General features: G+C 34.8%; 2 protein-coding genes across 2 annotated transcripts; one reads left to right on the plus strand and one right to left on the minus strand.

Moving 5' to 3' along the window:
• Positions 1-665: 665 nt before the first annotated feature.
• Positions 666-1,076, minus strand: LOC104242053 (E3 ubiquitin-protein ligase ATL23-like). Its single transcript, XM_009797030.2, has one exon. It carries the CDS (start codon positions 1,074-1,076, stop codon positions 666-668), a length of 411 nt encoding a protein of 136 aa, XP_009795332.1.
• A 1,935-nt stretch (positions 1,077-3,011) lies between these two features.
• LOC138879562 (uncharacterized) lies at positions 3,012-3,407 on the plus strand. Its single transcript, XM_070159178.1, has one exon. The coding sequence runs from the start codon at positions 3,012-3,014 to the stop codon at positions 3,405-3,407; it is 396 nt and encodes a 131-aa protein (XP_070015279.1).
• The last annotated feature ends 18,963 nt before the right edge of the window (positions 3,408-22,370 follow it).

Here is a 22,370-nt window from a genome sequence, read left to right on the forward strand (position 1 = left end):
TATGCAGATTGAACGATATCTACCATCAAATATGACATGATAACTAAAATTCCTTTATAATTCTCACTAGGATTAATAATGATCCTTCTCACATGTACTTTTCTCTTTGAGGGTTTTAATTATTAATAAAAGTTTTCATCAACACTCTGCTTGGTTGATAATATTAAAAAATTATTGATTAGAAGCCTATTAGCCTTTCGTATTGAATCTACCTCCGGCGAATTCAAATTAATCGGTCCTGTGTTGATGAGCACTGGGGTGGAGTGGAGCTAGAGCTTCGGTAGCGGGTTCGGCCGAACCCAGTAGTTTTGATCCAAACTTTATATTTGCTTTTAATTTTCATTTAATATATATAAACTATTAATTTAGAACCAGTAACTTAGAAGGAATAAAATCTCGAACCCATAATTAGCTTCAAATTTTGGCTCCTTGGATGAGCAAAAAAAAAAAAAATGGGAATGATAGCTTGCAATCTAACCTCCATGTCCGGTTTGTCATCATCAAGATCACTAATCTCAGATTGGTAAGGAAAAACAAAGGAAAAAAAACTGTGTTTGATTGAATCATGATCGTCTCATAACAACCATAGTTGCTCAATCTTAAAAATTGTAACCCAAAAAAAAAAGGGAATTAAAACCACCGATCAATCTCTAATCCCACTTTTTTCAGCAAGGATTGCTTTGAGGAGGATTAAATAACTCAGTTTCAAGATTACTTCTACAAACAGGACAAACAGGGTGTTTTGAAAGCCAAGTATCTGCACATTCAAGATGAAACCCATGGTTACAACCTGGTACCAACCTAGCCAATTGTTCACTCTCAATTACGTCTAAACAAACAGCACAATCATTTCCCAACACCAATTCTTGGCCTGTAACTTTTGGCAATTTATCCAATTGTGCTGAAGATAGACCTTTTTCTTTTGGAGGCTTTGTATCTGGTAATTCTTGATTATTATTGTTTCGACCAGAGGAATTATTTGTTGTGGCATAGCAAAGGAAACACATGTAGACCACGAAAACAACGCTCATTCCAACACAAGGAAGAAAGAGTGCAAGGAAAACAGCGAAAAGCATTGTTTAATTAAGGAATGTTTGTACCGCGAATCCGAATCAATCAGAGCCCAAAAAAATTAAGGGGGTTGCTGATAATAGTGACAATGGAGGAGAGAAGAAGAGAAAGATAAAGAGTACTCAAAAGAGTTGCACACCATAATTGATGAAAAAGTTAGTAGAGAAGATGAGTGGTTTAAATACTTGGTGGTGTGTTATGTCCATCCAAAATTTTAAATCAATGAGTTAAGAGCCATCCCAATCAATCTTTTTCTGTATATGTATAATTTAAACAAATAATTGTATTCGTGTATACATGATTGGAATCGGAATGAAGTTAGAATTCATAGTTAGATTTCACAATGAATTTTAAAACATGATAGAAAATACTGGCATATAATGTTTAGAAAGAATAAGGACAATAGTACATTTGGTATGTTTTGCTATTTCTTAAGCCGATGGTCTATCGAAACAGCCTCTCTATCTTTATAGGATAGGGGTAAGGTTGCGTACACACTATCCTTCCTAAATATTACACATTTCAGTTAATTGAAAGTTAAATGTGCTCAGTTAGATATCACAAATTTACCAATATTTGAGGGACTAAACCATAAATTTTCCTAAATATTAGTAGAAGGAATTTGATTTATACACATCACTTAACTATATATAACTTCAATAAGTGGAATTTTTCTATATATATATATATATATATATATATATATAATTTTGTCAAGTAAGAACTTATATAGTCGATTTTAACTTATTCGGACATTTTGAGATTGTGATGTATAAAAGGTAGCTCCATATATTGAGTTTAAACAGTACATACTTAGCTCCATATAGTGAGTTTATTTAAATGGTACATCATATCTACTGTCTTAGATTTAAGCTCCGTCTTTGTCGAAGTGTAATCAGAAATGGAAGTAACGTGTAATATAAAGAAGAGGCTGTTGCCGGTTGGAATGGGAAAGCAAATCCATGCAATGTTTTAAAAGGCGGGGCGTGATGAGAGGTGTTTTACCTCTGACGAGGCGAGACGAGGTGTAAGCCTTGAGACATGGGGCGTAAGTCCCACGGATCTTTAAATTTTATTAATTTTAAGATAGTATAAAATAAAAAATAATTATTAAAATTATATTAAAATCACAAAATTATAACAAATAATCTATTTAAAATATTTATGAATTATAATTCAACTATGAATAATACGAAAAGTATGACATATATCATAATATGCAAATTAGCTGCAACGTCGCTACAACTCAAACATTAAAAGTAATGTATTCGATATGAAATCTTATATGCATATTGTTGGATGATATAAGGGCAGTTCAGTAATTTCACATGTTAAAGTTATTTATTAAGTGAGTCGTTAGTTAGTTAAATGGTTGTTAGATTAGGAGTTAAGAGTTAGTTAATTACAATATATATATATATATATACACACACATCAATGTATACTCTCTGAAATTTCAGTTTTTTCTAAGTAGTGAAATATACTCTCATACTCTCCTCTATCGTCTCTCTCAACTTCTCTCTTCTACATCTTCGTCTTCTTCTCAAATTACAACATGGTATCAGAGCTTATGCTTGTAAGATCAAAGCTCATGTTCTGAATTTCTTCTTCTGCATTCATTTTCGAAAAAATTCTTTGAAACTCTAAAATTCTTGTTCTGAAATTCTTTGGTTCTGAAATTCTAAAATTTCTAGGTCTGAAACTCTGCATGCTCAAATCAAGTGTTAAATTCTTGATAAAGAATCAAAAAATAAAAAATGGCAGTAAATGAAGGAGTACCAATTCTGAATTCTGGGCTAAATACTGGAAATCAAGCAAATCCAGCAACTTGAATTGACTGCAATCATCCTCTTTTCCTTTCCCCTGCTGATGTTAGTGGAATTCAGATCATTTCATTTCAATTAACAGGTATTGAAAACTACTCAATTTGGAATAGATCTATGCGAGTTGCTTTATTAGGTAGGAATAAGCTTGGTATGGTTGATGGTACATGCGGTAAGGATAAGTTCCCAGATTCGATGGAAAATCATTGGGAATGTGTAAATGCCATTGTTCTTTCTTGGCTGATGAACTCGGTGGCTAAAGGGCTTCTTGGAGGCATTATGTATGCCTCTATTGCACAAACTGTTTGGGAAGACTTGGTTGAAAAAGTTAATAAAGTCGATGGCTCAAGAACTTTCAATTTACATAAAGAAATAGCCACTTTAACTCAAGGGTCTGCATCTGTCTCGGTATATTTTTCAAAACTTAAAGATCTTTGGGAGGAATTTGAGGCTTTAGTTCCTGCACCTGGGTGTGATTGTCCTAAATCAAGGGATTTTGTTAACTATCTATAGAAGTTAAGGCTATATCAATTTCTAATGGGGCTAAATGAGTCCTATTCACAAGATCGGAGTCAAATACTTATGAAAACTTCATTACCTACTGTGAATCAAGCCTATGCCTTAATAGTGAGTTATGAAAGTCAAAAATCTGTAGCTGCTAATTCTGGGATACTTGGAGCCAATCCTGTAGGAAATTTTGAAGTTGCAATGTATACTAGACATGGTGCAAGTGGTCAAGGTCAAAGGTTCAAGAAAAACTTCAATATTCTATGTGATTCTTGCAAGATGAAAGGTCATATGAAAGAAAACTGTTACAAACTTGTTGGATACCCTCAAGAATTTAGACAAAAGAAGAGAGAGGGATATAATACAGCTCATAATGTCAATTTTCTGAAGGAGAATATTGATAATCAAAACCAGAATTCTGATGCACCTGTTGTTGCATATGGCAAGAATACTAGTGGTTTAAATCAATCTACTTGTGAAAGTCAGATGTCTTATGGTCAAGGATTAGAAGAAGATGCAAACCAACTAGGAAATTACACCTTCTCAAAGGATCAATATGATCAAATTGTGCAGCTGTTAAACAAAGGAGTAGTCTCAACAAGCATTAACAATGAAGATTCAGTTGTCAATGCAACAGGTACAGATACTGATACAGCATTGTTAGTCTCAAATGGTTCACATGAATGGATCATAGACACTGGTGCAACAAACCACACGATGTCTGATACTAGTCTTCTAAATGAATCTACTATAGTTCAGACAGTCAATCCTAAGAAAATTTTGTTGCCTAATAGAGATGTGTCTCTAGTTACACATACATGGGCAACCTCAATCTCTTATAAGAGTACTATATCTAATGTCTTTCATGTGCTTCAATTTAAATATAATCTTCTTTCAGTCTCAAAAATGACAAAAGAACTACAATATGCTGCAACATTCTTTCCTGATTTTTGTGTTTTTCAGGATCTCTTCACTGGGAAGGTGGGGGAGATTGATAAAGAAGTAAGAGGACTATACATACTGCTAGCTAGATTGGCCAGGAATAGACAAAGGGCTGAATATGCTGCAAGAGGATTAACAGCAGGAGGAGTACATTCAATAAATGTGGAGCTATTGCACCAAAGACTTGGACATGTGTCTGTTATAGTAATGAAGAAAATGCTACCTATCAGTATACAAAATATCAGAGATAAAATAGAAAGATGCACAATCTGTCCCTGTGCTAAAAAACTAGATTACAATTTCCTTCTAGTGATATCAGAAGCATGTATTGTTTTGATTTGATTCATGTAGACCTATGGGGTCCTTACAGAATAGCTACATTTGATGGTAATAAGTATAGTTATATTTGATGGTAATAAGTGTTTTCTTACAGTTGTAGATGACTACAGTAGAATGACATGGGTATTTCTCTCAAGCAAAAATCAGATGTATATCAATGCTTATAGTACTTCATCAGTTTTGTCAAGACTCAGTTTAATAAGGTCATCAAGGTTATTAGAACAGACAATAGTACAAAATTTGTAAATTCTTTGTGTGAGCAATTATTCAAAAATCTTGGAATGATTCATCAAAAGACTTGTGCTTACACTCCTCAACAGAATGGAGTAGCAGAAAGAAAGTACAAACATATTTTAGAAATAACAAGAGCTATAAGACTGCCTGCTAATTTTCCCATAAGGTTCTGGGGTCACTGCATTTTGGCTACAGTATACATTCTTAATAGATTACCTAGCTCAATCATTGCAAACATATCCCCTTATGAAAGGTTATATAACAGGAAACCCTCTCTAAATCACTTAAGAGTGTTAGGGTGTTGATGCTTTGCTAAAGTAATTCAGGAACATGACAAACTAATGTCTAGATCAAGGGTATCTGTGCATATGGGATATTCAGAAGTTCATAAAGGTTATGTTCTATATGATCTAGGGAATAAGTAATTCTTCATCAACAGGGATGTAATATTCAAAGAAAATATCTTCCCATTTAAAAGAACAGAATCCTCTTCAACACCTATATTTTTAGACACTACAACAAATGTAGGATCATACATGAACAATTCAGAAGCTCTCTTGGAAAAAAGGTTTAATACACAAGCTGATGCAGGTAATTCAGGGAACTCCACTATAGCTAATGACAGTACAGTAGAAAACTACAACTCTGAGTCAATGCAGGACTTTCAAAATCACAATACAACTGAGGGAGATGCACAAACATATCAGAACAACCATAGCACAATAGAGGGGGAGTTACAAGCACAACAAGACAGTTAAAACATATCAACTGCAGCTCCTCATACCAGAAGTCAAGTGAGTTCAAATCAACTTACTATCAAAAAGTCCACCAGAGATAAACAGCCACCGGTATGGTTGAAAGACTTTGTCTCTCTAAATATTCATCAAGAAATACCTTATGTCTTAAATAAATATATAAGGTATGATCATCTATCTCCTAAATATCAAGCCTGTATTGCTGCTTTTTCATCAATTACTAAACCTACTTCATATACTGAAGCAAGTAAAGATCCAAGATGGATACAAGCCATGAAAGAAGAAATAAAGGCTCTTAAAGGTAATAATACCCGGACACTAGTCACATTACCAGAAGGTAAGAAACCCATAGGATGTAAGTGAGTGTATATCAAATACAAGGCATCAAGGGAGATAGAAAGATTTAAAGCTAGATTGGTTGCAAAAGGTTACACTCAATAAGAAAGAATTGACTGTCAAGAAATATTCTCACCAGTGGTAAAAATGGTGACTGTTAGAACAATATTAGCTCTAGCAGCAACTAAGCAATGGCATATACATCAAATGGATGTATACAATGCCTTCTTACAAGATGATCTATTTGATGAAATCTATATGGACTTACCACAAGGACTTAGAAGTCAGAGGGAGAAGAGAGTATGCAGACTCACTAAATCCTTGTATGGTCTGAAACAAGCTCCAAGGCAATGGAACTTGAAATTGTCTGAAGCTCTGTTGAACAACTTACAGTTCAAGCAAAGTCAGTTTGACCACTTTTTATACATAAGGAAAACAAAAGAAGGTATGATGTTAGTCCTGATCTATGTTGATGATATGTTGATTATTGGAAGCAACTTAAAGTTGATTCAGGACACAAAAACTTCTCTACAGAACATCTTCAAAATGAAAGACTTGGGAGAGTTAAGGTACTTTCTGAAATTAGAATTTGCTAGATCTAATAAAGGTATTGTTATGCATCAGAGAAAGTACACATTAGAGCTCATAGCAGAAGTTGGATTAACTGCAGCAAAACCATCAACTACACCAATTGATAACAATACTAAACTTACAACAAAACAGTATGATGAGCACATCTCAAATGATGAAAGATCAGTTGAAGATCCTACTGTAGATCAGATAGCTTATCAAAGGTTAATAGGTAAAGTCTTGTATCTAATTGTCACTAGACCAGATATAACTTATGGAGTTCAAACTCTAAGCCAGTTCCTTCAGCAACCAAAGAAATCTCATATGGAAGATGCTTTAAGAATTGTGAACATGTGAAAAACAATCCTGGACAAGGTATACTATTATCAAGTCAATATAATACAACCATCACAACATATCGTGATGCAGATTGGGCAGCTTGTCCAGTCACTAGAAGGTCTGTCACAGGTTTTTTAATAAAGGTAGGCAATTCTCTTGTGTCTTGGAAATCAAAAAAACAAACTACTATATTAAGAAGTTCAGCAGAAGCAGAGTACAGAAGCTTAGCTGCAACTGTAGCAGAATTAACATGGCTGGTAGGAATGTTAAAAGAAATCGATGCAGAAGTAAAATTGCCAGTAGATATATTTACTAATAGAAAAGCAGCTATTCAGATTGCTGCTAATCCAGTCTACCATGAAAGAACCAAACATATAGAAATCAATTGTCATTTCATAAGAGAAAAAATTCAACAAGGATTAGTCTGCACAAAGTATATACCTACCAGAGATCAACCTGCAGATTTGTTTACAAAAGGGCTGAGTAAAGTTCAATATGCATATCTGAGTTCCAAGTTAGGTGTTTTTGATATTTTTACACCACCTAACTTGAGGGGGAGTGTTGGATGATATAAGGGTAGTACAGTAATTTCACCTGTTAAAGTTAATTATTAAGTGAGTCATTAGTTAGTTAAATGGTTGTTAGATTAGGAGTTAAGAGTTAGTTAATTACAGTGTATATATACATCAATGTATACTCTCTGAAGTTTCAATTTTTTCTAAGTAGTGAAATATACTCTCATACTCTCCTCTATGGTCTCTCTCAACTTCTCTCTTCTACATCTTCTTCTTCTTCTTAAATTACAACACATATCTTAAGGAATAATGAATCTTGAAAGAATTTCGATATTATAATTTGATATTATTTTTTAAAATACTCCTTTTATTTAATATGCTTTCTATTTGAAAGAGAATTTATATAAAACATAATTCACAAATTTAAATATGATTCTCTAGCATCATTTATTTTTAAGTTTCAACAAGTTAATAAAGTGATACATAATTCACCATACAATACCATGATAACTAATTATTTGTAAATAGTTACTAGGTAATACTGGGCGATTAAATTAATAAGTATTGTATCTCATAAACATGAAAAAAATAATATTTAGAAAAATAATTATAAAAAGTTATGGACTATTATATAATAAAGACATAACAAAAGTTAATAAATAAATACCTTTTAAATGAAAGATTTATTTAAAATTTACTATCATAGCAGTCTTAATGGATAACGTGTAATAATTTTTATTTTAATTATGACATGAAATACTCTCTACTTAATGATTTATGATTAAAAAAGTAATTTTGAATAGTCAACGATTTATTAAGAAAATTTGAGGATTTACAAGGTTAGTTACACACTATTGCATAAAGTTATATTAGGCGAGTCCAATACACTGGGCGTTGGGCGTGTCAGGGGGCGTAAGCCCCGACGGCCGAAACGTAAGTCTCACGGAACTAAACCTCACACATAAGCCCAGGGGCATTTTACGAGTGCTCCGCCCCGAGGCGAGCCCCGAACAAGTCCCAATTCTGACTTTTAAAACAGAAAATCCATGTGCTGTAAGAAAAATCCGTTTGCCGCATGGAGATCAAAGTATTTTACTTTTAGATAACAATTGTTTTTTTCTTATACAAAACAATTTTGTTTAAATTGTTTTTCTTTGGGAAACTACTAGTTATGTCCATTTATAAGTAGTTCATTATAAAAATTAGCCAATTCATAAAATATTACTAATATTAACCAATTAGCTATTTATAGTAAAAAAGTAAAAATTTTGCTTTCTTTTGAGTAGGTGTTATTAGAATAGATTGGGTACATCTTAAGGAGCTTGAATCTCAATTTTGGGATGATTTGGTGAAGTTTTGAGGTGATTTAAATTGAAAATTCAAAGTAAAAACTGAACATGAAAAAAATGATATGTGTATCACATTATGTATCACATATCTATCATATTTGTATCAATTGTGTATCATGTGTATATCTATGTATACATATGTGTGAGATATATGTATGATACATGTGTCACATAAGTCTAATCATTCACAACACTAGAACAAAGCAAAAAAAATAACAAAATATTTTACTTTTTCCGCCCAAGCAACAAATTAATCTATGAATTTAAGTTTTATACATTAGACAATTGTAAAAAATATTTGTGTTGCCAATGTAGTCAGGACTGAGTCACCTAAGGAAATTCAACCTTTGTTGAAAATTTATGATGTGCGAATAAAGAAAAAATAATTTTCTTTATATAAATAGACTGAATTCCATTGCATAAGAGAAAATTATAGTACGATGGTAAAGGGAATTTAACAAATTACTTTAAGTCGTAGGTTCAAGTCTTAAGTGTGTTATTTTTGTATTTCTTTTGAATATTATTATCAGATTTCCTGTTTTCGTCGCTGAATACAATAATTTATTATAGCATGTTAATTATTATTTTTATCAGGTTATAAAATTAATATTTATCATTGAGATACATTTATAATTACCTTATAAGCAACTTGATTGTAACACTATTTTGACAACGTCAGAACATCAAAATTTAAAATCTTAATCAAAACATATATGTAACGCGTACTCATGTTTCCACCAAATAACAAGCCTTCCAAAAGAGTGAGCAACCTACCAAAAGAGTACAATAACCTACTATTCACGTAAAAAGGTACATTTCTAAGTCATGCACATAATGTAGGGTGGCAATTTGAAATGAACAATCTAAAAAAAAAATTGACTTTTTCGGATATGTATAAATTATAATAGACGAAATGTACCAGTCTATAGCGCCTATATGATATGCTTAGTTTCTTTTGTGTTTGATTTGGCCTTATTTGTATTAGACTATTAGTGACCATTTTCTTAATCTGGAGAAAACCATAAAATTTGGTTTTAGATGGGTCCAAGCTAAATGTTCTAAAAACTAGAAAAGTACACTTCTCTGATGAAATGCAAATGTGGAACTCATTTTAAGCTTTGCAAAATCGAGACGGGCAGGAATATTGTATTATGGAAGAGATAATTCCCTATGTTTGTGTTAGGCTTTTAGATCAAAATAGAACTTATCCACTGCTATAACAAATTAACAATACTGCTATTTTAGTAATGTTTGAGATTCTTTTATGTTAAAAACGGTAGCCCGGTGAACAATGCATATCGTCATTTAAGTATTAGTGGTTGTTTTTACGGTACAAACACGTAACCTATAAGGCACACAGTTCCAATTTTACCATTGCTCCCAGACTCCCCTTCTTGATTCCTTTATGTTAATCTAATGCAAATTCTACTTCAATTCTCATAAGATTATTACTTAATCCTTGTATATTAGGAATCTTAAATGTTGATCTTTTTTGGTGAGATTATTCGATCAATCTAATTTCATGTATTTTTTCCCATTCCATAAGGTTCAAAATTATTTGAAATTACTTGTGTGAGTAGATTTGTCTACTCTTATGAACTTTGAAATATTATTTCAAGAATCCAAACTAACAATTCAATATTAGTCGGAGGAAGCTGAGAATGCACACCTGCCCCTTATGCGATTGGCAATACATGTAGTACAATGGTCGAAAATGATCATTTTTCAGTTCTCATCGGAATTCGAATTAGTATTACATATCAATAATGAACACATGATAAAGTGATAAAAAAGGGTTGATAATGACAAAGTGATTTTCAGAAAACAATCGTCTTTTTTTCGAAGGCCTGCTTATTTTTCAAACAGAACAAGCTAAAATCAATTTCTTTTAGAGCAAATCCAAATATATAAATTTCTGAAAATCAAACTCAAACATTCAGTAGACATTGATTCGAAAGAAATTCAAATAAAGAGCAAAACCAAACCATTGTTCAATTATTATCACCTAATATAAGGAGCAACATCGAAGGATAAGATTCATCCACCTTAATTAATTAGAGGTCTAAAACTCAAGCCTTTTGAAATAAAAAAAAATGTTGGTGGGAGCTTTTTTTCTTTTAATAGCCTTATTCTACACAAATTCGAAGTAGCCGAGGCCAGGGGCGGACTTAGAATTTAAAGGTGGGGGTACCATAAATTTCTTTAATGTACACCTTATAATAACTACTAATATATAGTTTGCTCGAAATATTTGTTCGGTTCACTTTTAAGTTTATCAAGCAATTTAATAAGTACTTTATTTGCAAATATAAAAATTACATTAATTTTCAGACCCTACTCATGGAATTTTATAAGGTATATATGTTATAATTGTCGTATGAAAATTACATCTCAGACATTAAGAAGCAAATATAATTAGAATTTTAAAGAAGGAATCACATTTTGATTATTAATAATACAAGTAAAATCAATATTTCCACTAGGAAACTACAATTTTTTTTGTATGCTAAAAAGAAATTTGCACAAGTAAAATAAAATCTTTAATAAGGGAACTCCACCAATCAACAACAACAACGACCCAGTGAAATCCCACTAGTGGGGTCTGGGGAGAGTAATGTGTACGCAGACCTTACCCCTACCCCAAAGGAGTAGAGAGGCTGTTTCCGAAAGACCCTCGGCTCGAGAAGACAAAAAGACAAAAGAAGACAATATTAGTAACACCACAGATATAATATGAAAAAATACGAAAAATAGGAACAACATGAAATCAGGAAGAATGATACAAAGCAAAAGCAAAATAGTATCCATACCAAACTAGTCACACAAAGTTATGGCATAAGACAAGACTCAACTACCTCCTAACCTGCAACCCTAATACTCGGCCTCCACATGTTCCTATCAAGTGTCATGTCCTCAGAAATCGGAAGACTCACCATATCCTGCCTATTCACCTCCCCCCAATACTTCTTAGGCCGCCCCTACCTCTTCTCGTGCCCTCCACAACCAATCGTTCGCACCTCCTTACCGGAGCATCTGGGCTTCTCCTCTAAACATGCCCGAACCATCTGAGTCTTGCTTCCCGCATCTTGTCATCAATGGGAGCCACGCGCACCTTCTCCCGAATATTATCATTCCTAATCTTATCCATCCTAATATGCCCACACATCCACCTCAACATCCTCATTTCTGCTGCCTTCATCTTCTAGGTATGTGATTTCTTAACCGGCCAACACTCAGCCCCATACATCATGGCCGACTTAACCACCGCTTTATAGAACTTACCTTTGAGTATCAGTGGCACTCTCTTGTCACACAATACTCCAGATGCTAACCTCCATCAATCAGAATAAGAAAAATTAAAATAAAAACATATTTAATAGATAAACTATACCCCATAAATAAACGCAGAATTAGATAAACTACAAGATCTCAGAACTTAAAATCATAAATCTAATGTTTACGAAATATTCATCATAATTTAATACTAAAGAGATTTAAATTGTATTTAACTATCATAGAATAACACACATTTTTATGTTATAATAATAAAAAAAAGAAATTATAAATTAATTTTGATCTCAATTTAAGTATCAAGACCCAAGTTATTTGATTTTGAAAGAGAAAACTAAAAGATTTGAGATTAAGAGTAATACTTATATTATGAAATATTTAAATTTTGGAGGATTTTTTTGAGTATTCTTGCTAAATATCACAGATAAAATAATAGAATATAGAAAAAAATATAAAAATAATAAACGACAAATAGGAAATCGGGAGGTATCCGAAAAGGAAAATGGCTGGGACAAAAGAAATAAAAAGCACAACGAAAAGGGAAAGTCAAACAAGGTTCAAGATAATCGAACCTAAATTTTACACACGAGAAAAACTTTCAAAAAAGTCCACCATTCATGACACATTTGTCTAATTTGCGAATGGGGATGACAAGATCATAAATTTAACCTAATTATTTTTTTTTACATAAATATATGATAATTTTACCAACCGAGTCAACCCACCCAGAAGGGTGGATCCGCCCCTGGCCGAGGCCCAACTCAGGAATGAACATTGGGTGCAAAACCAAAAAAAGACTCTAATGTAAGAACATCCATGGTTCCATCCACTGATAGGCTTACATTTGTAGCCCAACTCAGGAATGAACATTGGGTGCAAAACCAAAAAAAGACTAATGTAAGAACATCCATGGTTCCATCCACTGACAGGCTTACATTTGTAGGTCACAAATGTGTTCCTTGGTGTAATAATTAATATTGTGGTATGTAGTTGAATGTTCTCGAAGTGTGCTGAATTTCTCAAATATGCATATTTGAGATTTGACGAAATGTACCCATCCATAATGCACTAAAATGATATGCATTGTTAATTAAGTTGTGGTCTTGGTTTATTTGTCTGGGTTGGGCTTAAATTGTAATAGTGACCATGTTCTGGATAAAACAAGAACAGGTTGTTTAGATGGGCCCAAGCTAATTGTTCCAAAATTTAAACGGCAAAAATCATATTTAGTCTGCGGTCGAAATTATTTATATCCAGTATTTGAGAAAATATATAAAACTTATATATTTTTTGTATATAGCATACATAAATGTGTGTGTGTATATATATATATATATATATATATATATATATATATATATATATATATATATATATATATATATTTCGGCTATTATTTTAAGAGCGGCTATACAATGTTATTTTCCCAATATTTAGAAAGAATTCAGGTCTCTGCTGAAATTGATAGATGGAACTCACTTTAAGGTTTGCAAGAATAGTGGCAGGCAGGAATATATTATGCAAATTTAAGTTAGGCCTTTAGACCAAAATAGAGCTTTTCCACTTCTAAAATCTTACTGCTATTTGGTAATGTTGATTAGATACATCTTTATTTTAGTCTAATGAAGTGTACTTTTTTTAATAACCATATGATATCCGTTGTCCATTTGTCCGATTAATTCAAATTCGGGCTTCATTCTATGACTCGATTCGGAGAGATCTCTGATTAAGATCACCTTTTGATGGTAAGAACTCTACTTCATTTATCAAAAGATTAATTATGTCTCCTACCTTTTTAAGTAATATTTTAAAGAATTTTTTTGGTGAGATTACTCGCTCAATGTCAGATATGTAATAAACTTTACATATTGTAATGGACTAAAATTTTGGCATGACATCTCTAGGTAGATTGTTAACAGCTTTAATTTAAGCAATATTGTGATTCATTCCCCATTAAACCTACTTATAGATCCAATAGGCTTTTACTGCTAACCAGATGGCATACATATATAGATCAATGTTAGTTACATAATCCAAACTCCCAAACTACATGACAAAACACATGGGGTAAGTTATAGAAAGGACAATACTAATAAAAAAGGACAATATTAAAGAAGATTGATGAGAATAGAATGTGAGTTCAACGTCAATCATAGCTGCAAGATTGAGCATTGCTATCTTTCCTAACCAAGAAGTTGATGCTACGTGTTATTAGAGAAAAGGGCAGGAGAATACAAACAGAAAAGGATATAAAGGGAACAAAATATAGTTAGACACCAATGCTTTGGCCGATGGAGATGTCCCATTAATGTCGATTCGTAACTACTTTTACTGTTTGAAGAATGGCAAGCTATTAAAAATATCAGAATTAGATAAGTCTAATGACCCAAAAGGTCATCACTCATTTTGAAAGAAAATTATGTGTTCCGAAGCTTTAAAAACCTCTTTTTGTCTCACCTTGATTTGCATGCACAGTCCGAGCGCGTTTTCGGTAAGCTTTTATGTGAAAACTAAGTAAAATAAAGAAATTGGCTTTTAAAATTGAATAAAGTTGACTTTGGTCAACATTCTTGGTAAACGGCCCCGGACTCGTGATCCGACAATCTCGTAAAGTCCGTAGTAAAATTTGAGACTTGCGTATGCCCGCAATCGAATACCGATGTCCCAAGCCCGAGAAATGAATTTTTGAAAGAAATTATTTAACTGAAATTATAAAAGTTTTTGGAAATGAAAAGAGGTTTGAAATTGATGGTATCGGGCCCGTATTTTAATTCCGGAGTCCGGTACAAGTCTTATATAATAATTAAGTTGTATCTGTGAAGTTTGGTATGAATCGGAGTTAGTTTAGTATAAATCGAACCTTTATTTGAGAAAATAGAAATTTTGATGTTCTTCAGTGATTTCATAAATTTGGGGTTTAATTCATAGTTGTTGATGTTTTTGATGATTTGATTGCACGAGCAAGTTCGTATGATATTTTTGGACTTGCGTGCATATTTGGTTTGGAGCCCCGAGGGCTCGGGTGAGTTTTGGATAGGCCACAGAGTGAAATTGGACTTAGGAAAAGTTGCTGGTATCTGGTATTTTTGCCCAGGCCTCTGATCTCGCAATTGCGAGATCAGGCTTCACAATTGCGAAGTCTTCAGGCATGGGAATTGCGACCTAGACGTCGCAAATGCGAACCTAGCCTTGGCAGGCCTTGGTCGCAAATGCGACCCTTTTATCGCAAATGCGAAATGGGTTGTGTCGCAAATGCGACTAATCCCTCGCAAATGCGAAGGCAACAGGTCCTGAAGGGGTTCGCAATTGCGAACCCTGGTCGCAATTGCGATATCTGCGACCAGTTAATTGGGACAGACGCATTTTTTTCATTTTTTAAACTCTCTCAAACCCTAAGCTCTCTTGGGTGATTTTCTAAAGAAAAGTTCTTCTCCAAATCAATTGTAAGTCGTATCTAACTCATTTTCTTCAATCTATAACATCTTTTCACATGATTTCAATTCAAAATCAAGAGTTTTCATGGGAGAAATTGGGTGTTTTGGGTAGAACATAGGATTTTCAAATTTTGGGGATTGGACCTCGATTTGAGGTCCGATTTCAAAACAAATTATATATTTGAGTTCGTGGGTGAATGGGTAATCGAGTTTTGGTTCGAACCTATATGGGCTCGGGGTCGATTTTTGACTTTTTAGGGAAAACACTAGAAAACCTATTTTCATGCATTAGAATTGATTAATTTAGCATTTATTGATATTGTTAAGTAAATTGTTGCTAGATACAAGCGAATTGGTGGTGGAAACAAGAGGTAAAGCGGTAGTTGAGGCTTGAATTGTGTTCGTGGAATTGAGGTAAGTGTTTGGTCTAACCTTAGCTTGAGGGATTAGGAGTTGTGTCTTATTTGCTATGTGTTAATTGTTGAGTACGACGTATAGGTGTGGTGACGAGTATCTATACGTCGGTGTCAAGCATGCCCGTGAGTCTTATACAATGATTGATATGATTCCGTTTCGTATTGTTCATGCTTTATATGATTATTTCTATTGTTGAACAAGGCTTGTGGAAGTATTATTTGTAATTGAACATTGTAGAGCGTTGGCTCAAGTTGAGAATTGAGTTGTGAAGTAATTGTGAAAAAGAGAAGAGGTTTATGATATTGTCTCCCTTGCCGGGATGTTATTGCTTTTGATATTATCTCCCTTGCCGGGATGTTATTACTCATGATATTATTTCCCTTGAGGGGATATTGTTGTTATGCTATTGTTCCCTTGCCAAGATTTTACTGTGATATTATTGATTCCTTTGCCCAAATTGCTTTGTGATTGTTGCTTGGGTGAGGAAGAGTGTAAAGAACGAAGGGTGATGCCGTGCATGATTTTGAGAGTGTTAATGCATGAAGGGTGATGCCGTGCCGATATTGTGATGTAAAAGCATGAAGGGTGATGTCGTGCCGCACGATGTACAATACTGTGCCATGATATGAGTGATAATGCACGAAAGATAATTACATGCCATGATTATGTGAGGTGAAAGCAAGAAGGGTGATGCCGTGCCGATTCTATTGATTTTTATGGTGAGGATGAGTGTAAAAGCATGAAGGGTGATGCCATGCACGTGTTATTGAGTTCTTGATTCTTGCTGATAATTGAATTATGACTTTCTTTACATTCCTCTATTGGTTTTCTATTGTCATCTGATATTCCTCGCAGCATGTTTTCCCCCTCCTATCTTTAACTGTAAATTTTTACCTTTATTTTTTCTGCTGCATATGATTTAATTGCACAGGTTTATTTGGTAGTCTTGTCCTAGCCTCGTCACTACTTCGCCGAGGTTAGGCTAGGCACTTACCAGCACATAGGGTCGGTTGTGCTGATACTACACTCTGCACTGTGTGCAGATCCCGGTGCTACAGCTTTTGGACCATAGTGAGGTTGCTGCCTTCAGTCCATCAGGCGACCCGAGGTAGTCCTGCAGGCATCCATAGACCTTGGTGTCTCCTTCTATCTTTCCATTCTGTTTCTTTTATGTATTTCACAGACAACTTTGTATATTTCTTTCAGACCACTGTTTGTAGTATTCATAGATAGTCCATGACATTATGACATCAAATTCTGGGTAGATTTGTATGTTGGATTCTGCACTAGTATATGATTAAACTATTAGTTTTCGTCTTCCGCATTTCTATTTATTATAATTATTCCGCTGTTGATCATCTATTATATTGAACTGTTAAAAAGGCTAAGTAAAAAGGTTAATGAATCTATAACACTCGGTTTGCCTAGCTTTCACGAGTAGGCGCCATCACGACTCCCGAGGGTAGGAAATCCGGGTCGTGACAAGTTGGTATTAGAGCTCTAGGTTGCTTAGGTCTCACAATTCACGGACAAGCTTAGTAGAGTCTAAGGGATTGGTATGGAAACTTATGTATTTATCTCCCAGAGGCTACAGAGCTAGGAAAAACTTCACATCTATTCTTTCATGTCGTGCGACTTGATTTCTCAATGCTAATTGAACTTCCACTCTGTTCTTTCGGGAAGGGGGGTATAACACGTACCGCTTCATCAGCTGACGAACAGCCTGAGTCCCTAGTGTGAGCACGTGATTTTTGTTTTTTCGCACGACAATCGCTCCAAAAAGAAATAAAAAATAATAATTGGCCCTGTTGTACCATTTTTAATTTCTGTGCGGCACCTTGTTGATTTATTTGTGACTTCGGCCCATTTTTATTTATTTACTTTATTAAAAATAAAATTCAAAATATATATGTGCCCTGCATAATTCAAACCGTAATCCGGTCGTTAACTAGAAAATCATGAGTAGGCATCTTCGTCTGTGATTTTATTTTGTTTAACTTTACTTGTTTGAAATATTTTAGTGTGCAAATAATTGCATTAAGTGTATTTAATTTTAATCTGATTTTTGGCTTAGTTTTGTTTTAAAATAAAAAAAAAGGAAATAAATAAAATAAAACAAAAAAAAAGGGAAAAAAGAAAGGGTCCCTTTATTCTTCCGGATTTGGGCCAATTTTAACAAAATTGGCCCAAACAAACAACCCAAGACCCAGGCCTGCCCGGTCCAGTCCAGATGATGCCCAGAGAGAGTCCAAACGACGTCGTATGGATACAGTTTGATCTGGGCCGTTGATCTCAGATTGATCAACGGCCAAGATCACATTTCCTATACCCGCGAACAGAACCCGACCCGTTTCCACCCGGACCAACCCAAATCCCCTTTAGTTGAAACGACATCGTTTCCCCGAGGCCTTTAGATCCAAGCCATTGATTCCAGTTAATCCGATGGCTGAGATCAGCCGCCTATTCCATATATAAGCCTATAACCTTACCCTGCCCCCCCATCAGATACCCCAGCTCCCGTCTTCAACCTCATCCCCATCAAACCCTAGAGCCGCCCCTGTATCCTCCACCATGAAAACCGGCGGCATGGACGCCGGTGACCTTCCCCTTAACACCCTAGAACCCCCTTGCCATCCTGAGCATGAATCCATTAACCCTGTAGTTCGAATCCCTCCCCACCTTCTCGAATCTTCATTTGAAGGTTCGAGTCGAAACTCGATCTACACGGTTCAACCCCAGCTTCACACCAAATACTCCCCAGACCCTCCTCGTGACCAAACCATACTTGGTTTGGTCCGAATCTGACCAGGGAAGCATGAATCCCGGATCTGAGTTTTGAAAAATTGTGTGGTTCTTCGTCACTGGTTCATACCGGTTCAACCGAAGAGATTAAGGTCTAATGGACTTTAATCAAAGTGTTTCTCATCTGAGAAACACTTCGATTAAAGTCCATTCAGCCTTAAGAAAAGTTTGTCCAAATCCGAGTTCAAACTTTTAACTTTGCAAGCTTTAAGGTAAGTCTGCTTTCTTTTCCTTTATTTGTTTTTTAGTCCGTATGATCTGTTTTAAAAGACTGTTCATATTTGTTTTAATTTTTTATCAACTTTTGTTTGTCCACTTTGTTTGAACATCTGTGTTTGTCTGAATCCCTCTCCTCCTATTCTGATACGGCATGCGTATTGGTTGTATTCCAAATTTGCCCTGACTAACTGATTCCTCGAAGTACCATTCTATTTTAATCAGTATAAGTCGATTCATGTGTCCCATACTTCTGAATGTCTGATTTTTGGCTACGATTGTGTACGTTAATGCTAATATAGTCGAGTCGACATGAGTCGTCAATTAGTTTCAATTGTCCGAGCATAGTAAATCGATTGGCATCTGTTGAACATTTGTTAAATCAATTAAGAACCAATTTTGTTTGCTTATAGCTGTTGATTTGGATTAGTAATGTAAAAGGGATGTTTGGTTTAAATGCTGAATTGGAGGGCATGTGCACTCTTGCACAGCATTTGCATTGGTGCACCTCATGTGCATTGGTGCACCGCATGTGCATTGTGCATAGCCTGGGACCTGCATAAAGGTCCTTGTTTAATTTTAAAATGGTTTGACAGCATATGCTGTCAATATATTCTACTGCCCATACTTGCTTTTAGATAATCAAATGAAAAGTTGAATCTGCCAGGGAAGGTGAATGGGCTTTAATACTTAATTAACTAAAGTGGAACTGAAAAAAGGTTAAAGGCACATGGGAGGGTACTGGGATACTCTAAAAAAAACAGGCTATTAAAGGTTTAAGGAAGGCATATAAAAGGGGCAGACATCTGACTGAGGGGACAGATATTAGAGGCAGAGGGATTAGAAGATATACATACACTGTGAGAATAGAAAGAAAAAGAGAGAGTTGACAGAAATAGAAAGAGAGCAAGAAAGAGATAAAACAGATTAGGAAATCAGAAATTTGGTTTCGTTGGTCTGAACTTCATCTATTGTCAATACATTAAGCAGTGTTGCTCCTCCTAAAATTCAATCGAGATTATTGTTAGTTGTTTTGTGGCATTTGGTATATTCCGGAATTGGATTGTCTGGAGCATTGTTGCCATCACACTGTGTGCTATTTCGTTTGGCTGTTTTTTCCTTCAACTCTAGTTCCACCTCGCATCAGAATCCTTTTCTTTTGTGCTGTTCTGATTGCTGTTGCTATTCTGCTCACTATTGTTGCTGCCCTGTCCTGCTGCTATTTACTAGTCCTGCTTCTTTCTGCTGCTGATTTCCACATCTTCTTCTTCTTCTCCTTTGCATTTTCAGCATTTCCAGGTACACATTTCAAGTCCCATATTGATGTAATTAAAACAGTTGGAAAGCATGAAATGAAAAAAGGGTTGAAGAAGTTCAAGTATTTGTTGTAATATTCATAGTACATTAACAGGCCTGTGAAAATTGATTTAGTTTATGATTCAACAGTTCGAAAGTATGTATTGATATTTGACTGAGTTTACCCTGTTGTATTTTAACTCTGTAGTTGTTTGTCAGTAGGGGCATGTATATTTCGGCCTTATACAATACTGTTCTTGTTTCATTTGGTTTTTTTTTGTTTAGTTAAGACTAGTCCACACAAGTTTAGTTAAGTTCGACCCGAGAAGTGTTCGGATTAAGTGTTGTATTTCGTTTAGCTCGTACATGATTCCTTGCCAAACTAAAGTATTTTACTTGCCAGTTATCCTTTAATCTAGGCCAAATAAGTTCAGTTAAGTTCAACTCAAAAATGTTCGGATTAGGTATTGCATTTCATCAATCTCATATGTAGTCTTTTGTTCGACTGAAACATCCTCGCAAGGCATGACGTTTTTACTTTATAGTAGTTAATCAGAAACTGACAAAAATCCGGATTAGGCAAAAGCCTATAATTGAATTAGCATGTACCTTTTCTTCTAGTTTTAGAGACAAATGCATTAGAAATGTAGCCATTTTAGGATATCCTTTTCTAAAATAGAGATGAGCCTCGCCAAATAAAGATGCAAAATTGCGGGGCCCTCAATAAATAACCATGATAATTATTTAGAATTTGGGACGGGCTGTTTAGTGAATTCCACTGCCCTCCCCGAAGACAATAACGCGTTAGATTCTTTAGGCGCGACTTAATCAAATCACATTCTTAAATTCGGGTGCGCATTTATGTGACCCAATTTCAAATCTCAACGGAGTCGAAATGTGTTAACAACTACGGGTGCATTGATTGTGACGTGGTTCGAGATACATTTTCACGACGTTGCAATTCTATAAAAGTAAATGATAATAATAAAAGCGGTTAAAACTTAATAAAAGCACATAAGTCACAACATGTATTTAAATCAGATATTTAGCCATTATAACAATTTAAGCGACCGTGCTAGAACCACGGGATTCGAGGGTGCCTAACACCTTCCCTCGGGTCAACAGAATTCCTTACTTAGAATTTCTGGTTCGCAGACTTCATTTGGAAAAGTCGAAAATTTCCTCGATTTGGGATTCAAGATAAACCGGTGACTTGGGACACCAAAAGCCAAACCTTTCCCAAGTGGCGACTCTGAATTGAATAAATAATCCCATTTCGAATATTGTCACTTAAATTGGAAAAAACTCCACCCGCGCATCTAACCCTTCGGGGCCGGGCACGCAAAAAGAAGGTGTGACAGCTCTGGCGACTCCACTGGGGAGTTTCTACCCAGAACCTCCGGTTCAGGGTTCAAGAATTCGAGCTTAGAATAATTGTTATATTTGGCTTTATTATCTGATATTTATTACATGTTTTGACATAACGTGCTGCAATGTTTTTTTACTGCTTTGATATTATCTGAACTGTATATAAACTGTGCCGAAACCTTTCTCTCTTCACCTCCGGGGAGAAGCTCGCTGGTCGAGACTCCCTATTCTGTTAGTGTCAATACCCGAAATAAGAAAGAGGACGGATAAGTTACGAAGCCGGACGGCCTTTTGGTTTCCGGTAAGTTGCCCCTCCTCAACTCGAGTTGTCCGCTCGGGTACACAGTCTAGAACAAATACCAAGGTTTAAACCTAGTATAACTCGACTTCATGCCAGATCCCTAGTAGGAACGCTTATTTGCATCATGTTGCATTTGACTTAGGGGACTCAACACAGGGGTTGGGTCCGTCTAGGACAGGCAACCTGAAATGGAAAGACCATCATGCTGCATTCCTATCAGTGTTATGCATTTATTTGCTTCGGTTCCGCATGTCGACCGGTTCTTAAAAAAAAGGGGAAATAGCAGCATAGGGGAGATAATTACTTATTTTGGAAAAATAAAACCAAAAGTTGCCTTTTAGTCTGAAAAAAAAAACATATAAAAAATTATTTCTTTTCTTTTAAGAAAAAGAGGGTATTTATTTCAAAAAAAAAAAAAAAAATGGAAAACTCATAATTCAAAAATGTGTTGTTTCTTTTGTAATA

This window comes from Nicotiana sylvestris, chromosome 10 (genome assembly GCF_000393655.2).
Source record: "Nicotiana sylvestris chromosome 10, ASM39365v2, whole genome shotgun sequence".
NCBI lineage: Eukaryota > Viridiplantae > Streptophyta > Magnoliopsida > Solanales > Solanaceae > Nicotiana > Nicotiana sylvestris.

Bases quoted from the DNA above. Each gene is read 5' to 3' on its own strand.
- LOC138879562 (XM_070159178.1), top strand. From the start codon at position 3,012: ATGCGAGTTGCTTTATTAGGTAGGAATAAGCTTGGTATGGTTGATGGT.
- LOC104242053 (XM_009797030.2), bottom strand. From the start codon at position 1,076: ATGCTTTTCGCTGTTTTCCTTGCACTCTTTCTTCCTTGTGTTGGAATG.